This window comes from Aplysia californica, unplaced genomic scaffold, assembly GCF_000002075.1.
Source record: "Aplysia californica isolate F4 #8 unplaced genomic scaffold, AplCal3.0 scaffold00152, whole genome shotgun sequence".
NCBI classification, from domain to species: domain Eukaryota; kingdom Metazoa; phylum Mollusca; class Gastropoda; order Aplysiida; family Aplysiidae; genus Aplysia; species Aplysia californica.
This window is the reverse complement of record NW_004797422.1, coordinates 264,735-269,556: the sequence shown is the minus strand read 5'-3', so window position 1 is coordinate 269,556 and position 4,822 is coordinate 264,735. Positions and strand designations below refer to the sequence as shown.

The 4,822-nt window shown below is 38.6% G+C and overlaps 1 protein-coding gene across 3 annotated transcripts in view; it reads left to right on the top strand.

Annotated features, from left to right (window-relative positions):
- LOC101859850 (prostaglandin reductase 1) overlaps positions 1–4,822 on the top strand; it is a 12,877-nt gene that overhangs the window by 1,621 nt on the left and 6,434 nt on the right. Inside the window, exons 1-5 of one of the 3 annotated variants that reach the window (XM_035969522.1) lie at positions 583–667; positions 1,010–1,198; positions 2,028–2,073; positions 3,486–3,536; positions 4,171–4,374. In XM_035969522.1, coding sequence (XP_035825415.1) covers positions 1,159–1,198; positions 2,028–2,073; positions 3,486–3,536; positions 4,171–4,374 — 341 coding nt within the window. In that variant the 5' untranslated portion in view covers positions 583–667; positions 1,010–1,158. Of the gene's footprint in view, positions 1–547; positions 668–1,009; positions 1,199–2,027; positions 2,074–3,485; positions 3,537–4,170; positions 4,375–4,822 lie in introns of those variants that run through there. The other 2 variants (XM_013081938.2, XM_005097318.3) reach the window with 2 other exon arrangements.

Sequence of the window (4,822 nt, the reverse complement as noted above, 5' to 3'; positions counted from 1 at the left end):
TCACTGATTTTTATTTAAAAAATCAAGTTGATTTAAATAAAAAAAATCAACTGATTTAAATCAACCTGATTTAAATCAACCCAACCCTGCTTCGATCATTTTTGTCCTTTGATTTATATTGTTAAATACATACATTTCCATCATATTATTCTCTGACTATTATTGTTTACATGGTTTGAAAAATGAGAAAAGTTCTGGTATTCTTTTACTTTCCCTTCCGTCTCTCACTTTACTTTACACCATGAGTTGTCCATTGGCAGTTGACTAAAAGCCCTTTGTAATAATTTAAAACAACAACAATAATTTAACAAATTTTCTTGTCAAGTTTATGTGGATATATTTCTTTACAGGTACTAATTTACTAATTGTGGATAGTTGAAGGGCATCTGTGTTACCTAATTTTTTCCGCGGGAGTCATATATAACTGTCTTTTTTTTTTTTCATTTCCTCTGCACTAAATAACCTTAAATAAACAAAAGTACTAGCTACCACCTGCAGCATATCTTGCACTTATTTGTAATAGTTGACCAATAAATTTCCTACCAAGCAGGTTTGATGATGGCTAACAAGGCTCGTGTTTGGGTGCTGGCAAAGCCCTTTGAAGGGGACATTGTCCATGACAACTTCAAGCTGGTGGAGGAGGAACTGCCGCCAGTTAAAGATGGGGGTATGTTAACAATGGGGTATTAAATAAGGTGGGGTATTTTTAAGACGTGTTAAACATGGGGGTGTCTTAATGTATGTTTAAGCTGGAGGTGTGATAAAGAATTGGGTATGTTAAAGACTTGTGCAAGTTAAAGATTGGGGTGTATTAAACATGACTAAATTTTAAGATGGGCTTATTTTTATAGATGTATGACATTAAAGACAGGGTTATGCTAAAGATTGGAATACCTTAAAGATGGTGGTATGTTGAAGGTGGAGGTATACTAAATGAAGGGTTATAATGTATATATGATATGTTATATGTTAAAGACTGCCAGCACTTTAACACTTTCCACCCATACAGTGCGCAACACTTACCCCACGGACCAGGATACAGATGCGGGACACGCTATATCACACCGTCGCCGATCACCTTCTCATGGGGAAAAGGGACGGCTTCTTACCGTCGCCGCGTCCCGTGGGAGCAAAGTGTTAAAATAGGGTTGGCTAAATATGAGAGTATGCTTCAGATGGGGGCATGTGATAGATGAAGGTATATTAAAGATGGATGAGATTAGAGATGGAGGTATCCCTTAGCATTCTTTTTCATGAAAAAGCATGTTGTATTCCAACATTTTTTTTCCTCTCATGGTAGAGGTAGATAAAAATATTTAAGTTTAAATATGTATGTCAATTTGAATACAAAGCTCATGAATCATCATCATCCAGTGCTTTGCCGCCTGGCGTAGGCGATCATGGACCTCATGAATGCAAGTGGTTAGACTGGTGTAATGATTAGGCTCTCCAGTGTTGTACACAGAGGATCCGAGTTTGATTCCCTTGTGGGGAAGTTTTTTCATGCTGTATCCTGAGCAACTCTTGTTGGTCCTGATGTGCCAGGTCAGAATATCCCACTCATCCCACTGCTTGTTCTAAATTGTGTTTATGAAGGTGTAAAAATTTCTAATCAGTTCAATCAATCACCTTCTTGTGTTTGCTAATGTGAAGAAATGCGAAAAATTACATAAGTTTTTAATGCTCCTTGCAGCACCTTAAGTTTATTTAAGAAGCAGGACCTCCAAATTTAAAGTCGTCTCTGAAAGAACTGAGTCAAATTGATATAGGAAAAGTCGTGTAATATACCTTTTCCACGGACACAAAGTCGGACTGAGCTAAGCCTCGAACCCATGAACCCGCAATCTCATGATTGTGGCTCTAATAGCCTAACCACCAAAACGCTGATAATAAACACAGACAACAACATAGCTTTAAAGATTTACCTGACTTGTGGAGAGTTGAAATATAATGAGAAAATATTATCTTGTTGACTCATTTGTTTCTTAATTTACAGTATGTTTACAGAATGACTTTAACTTCCTCAGAAATTTCCATTGAAGCTTTGTATTTGACAGTGGACCCCTACCAGAGGTAAGTCTCACAGGCTTAAGCTTTAATTAGATTTTCATGCCTTTCATTCAAGAGACATGTATGAGGAAGGAAATGCTTCTGAAGGTTATAAGTAAAAAGATGAAATCAAAATAGAATTCCACTTTTATAGACCCCATGGAAAAATTTGGTTTTCAATGGAATACAAATATGCGTACATGATAAATACACATAATAACTTAAAGTTACCTTACACTTTTTATCCTGCTAATACGGACAACCAGCATTCCTTAACTGGTTACCACTGTATAGCACCATGTTTTTGAGCTAAGGCTTTTGTATCTTGCTCAAGGGCACACTGCAATGACCACTCACCTAAACATTGTGCCACCAACATATACTTGACTAACCACTCGGTCAGTGGAGCCTCCTGTGTTTTTAAAAAAGAACAACTAAGTATTACCTTTTTTCATGTTTGACTGTTGTGTCGCTATAACTTTTACCTAAGACAACTCTTTGTGCTCCCCATATATACCCTCTGATTCGCATACAGGGAGTATTTTCATCAAATCACAAAAATTTGGAATATTAACACTTTGCCGTCTCATCTCGCTGATTGGTGATGTTTACCTCCCAGTTTCTTTGGATTTTCCCCGAATTATGATGGCAAAGTGTTAAGATAGATAAACAAAATACCTTAAAATGAGGTAGAAAACTGAGACATGTTAGACGCTGGAGCCTTTTTTCTGCCCTTTTATCCTGTCTGTACCTGTATTTTTGATAAAACTGTATTGAGTGTTTGTATCTCAGTGAGTTATGGCATTTAAAAAAAGTTATTACAAGTTGCTTGTTGTTATTTCCCTTACTGTACTCTTTTTACCATGCTAACTACCTGCCGTAGCTACTTTCTTTTTCTCCTTGGATGTTAAAGGTCTTCATCAGTTCGTGATGGATGAACTATTATCAATATGGAGTATTTCACCTGTTAGTATGTTGTTTGGTTTTTTTTTTATATTGTATTTTTCTTTCTACATTGGTGGGTGGTTGGGGGGGGGGGGTGTTCTAGTGTGTTTTACTCTTTCATTCTCATCAAACATCTATCATCCTTATCCCTCCTCCTTATCTCTCCTTCTTTTCTTTGTATGTTACTCTCTATCTCTCACTATACCTCTAATCTTCAGTAATTGTATGGCCTATTTGTGTTGCAAATGCTGTGAAAGCGTAACTAAAACTAAAGAAGTGGGTGGTTGGCGGGTGCTCTGGTATGATTTGCCCCTTCTTTCCTATCAAACATCTATCGTCCTTATCTCTCCTCCTTTTTTTGTACGTTACTCTCTTGTAACACCTCTAATCTTCGGCACTTATATGACCTTATTGTGTTGCAAGTGCCGTAAAACTCTTACTAAAACTAAAAACTAAAACTTAAAAAATTGAACACTTTTTTCTTTGTGCAGGGTGTTCCCAGTTGAGGTGGGACAGACACCAGTAGGACAGCAAGTAGCAAGGTGAGATGCGTATGTTAAGTTGTATGTTGTATGAAAATTGTTTAGTGAGTCAATGTAATTTATGAAAAATGATTCTCAATGTTGTACACCCATATCAACATAGTTATGGTCATTTAGGAAATGTGGGTAGTTGGCGGGTGCTCTGGTGTGGTTTGCTTCTTCTTTCCTATCAAACATCTGTCGTCCTTATCTCTCCTCCTTTTTTCTGTTCGTTACTCTCTTGTAACACTTCTAATCTTTGGCACTTATATGACCTTATTGTGTAGCAAGTGCCGTAAAACTCTTACTAAAAAACATTTAGGAGATAGACTGCTTTGACCCTGTTTGTCAGAGCCAGCCTAGTCTGGGTGGGATACAGGACCCAAGCAGAAAGAAATTGCCATAAAAACAAATTTCAGAATGTTGGGCTTAGAACATGTCAACTGCCGGCTGATGTAATGTTATAGAGCATGCTACTGGAAGAGTCACAACTGACCAATCCTTATCCTCTTCACCCACCATGAGAGAAAGGTCTGTTTTTATTGGTTTGAAAAGTTGGCAGTTTTGCTTACCTTATCTCTTCTCTTATCTCTCCAACTGTTGTGAAGATACTACTTATGATGTGTGAAGCATGACTCAATTCTATTCCCATCAGAGTGGTAGAGAGCAGACACAGTGACTACCCTGTGGGGAAACTTCTCCTGGCCCAAGTAGGCTGCAGGGACAAGACCGTTCTTGACCCCACGGAGAAGAATCGATACTTCATTCATCCGTTCACACCACCCAAAACTGTCTACAACCTACAGGAGCTGGGAGATGTCTCACCCTCTCTCTACCTGGGTGTTTTTGGCATGCCTGGGTACTTACTTACTTTTATTTTTTACTTTTTCATCCTCCGTTTCCGTTAAGGATTGAAGGGAGATGCAGTTTTCTATTTTTCCGTTTTGATCAGTCAGTGTATTTCCGTTTGTTTTTCTCGGAGCATGATTTATCTGCCATCGGCTTGCTAGGCCAGTCACGGTTTCACCAGAGCCCCTTCAGCCAGCAACGTTTCAGGGTGACCTGGGTCTGCCATCATGGCTAGTATAACGCCTCAGTGACATAAAGTCACAGCGTACTTCACCCAGACCCAGCTATCCCCTAACTCCCCTACTTTGTCGTGTTTCGATCTCCCCTGAAGAGGATGAGGGTAACTACAGTAACACCCTAATAATATGAAGTTCATGGGATCGGATAATTTTTTCGTGTTCAGCAGATCTTGTGTTAATGGAAGTTGCAATGTATAGCATAAAAGGGTTGGGGGGGGG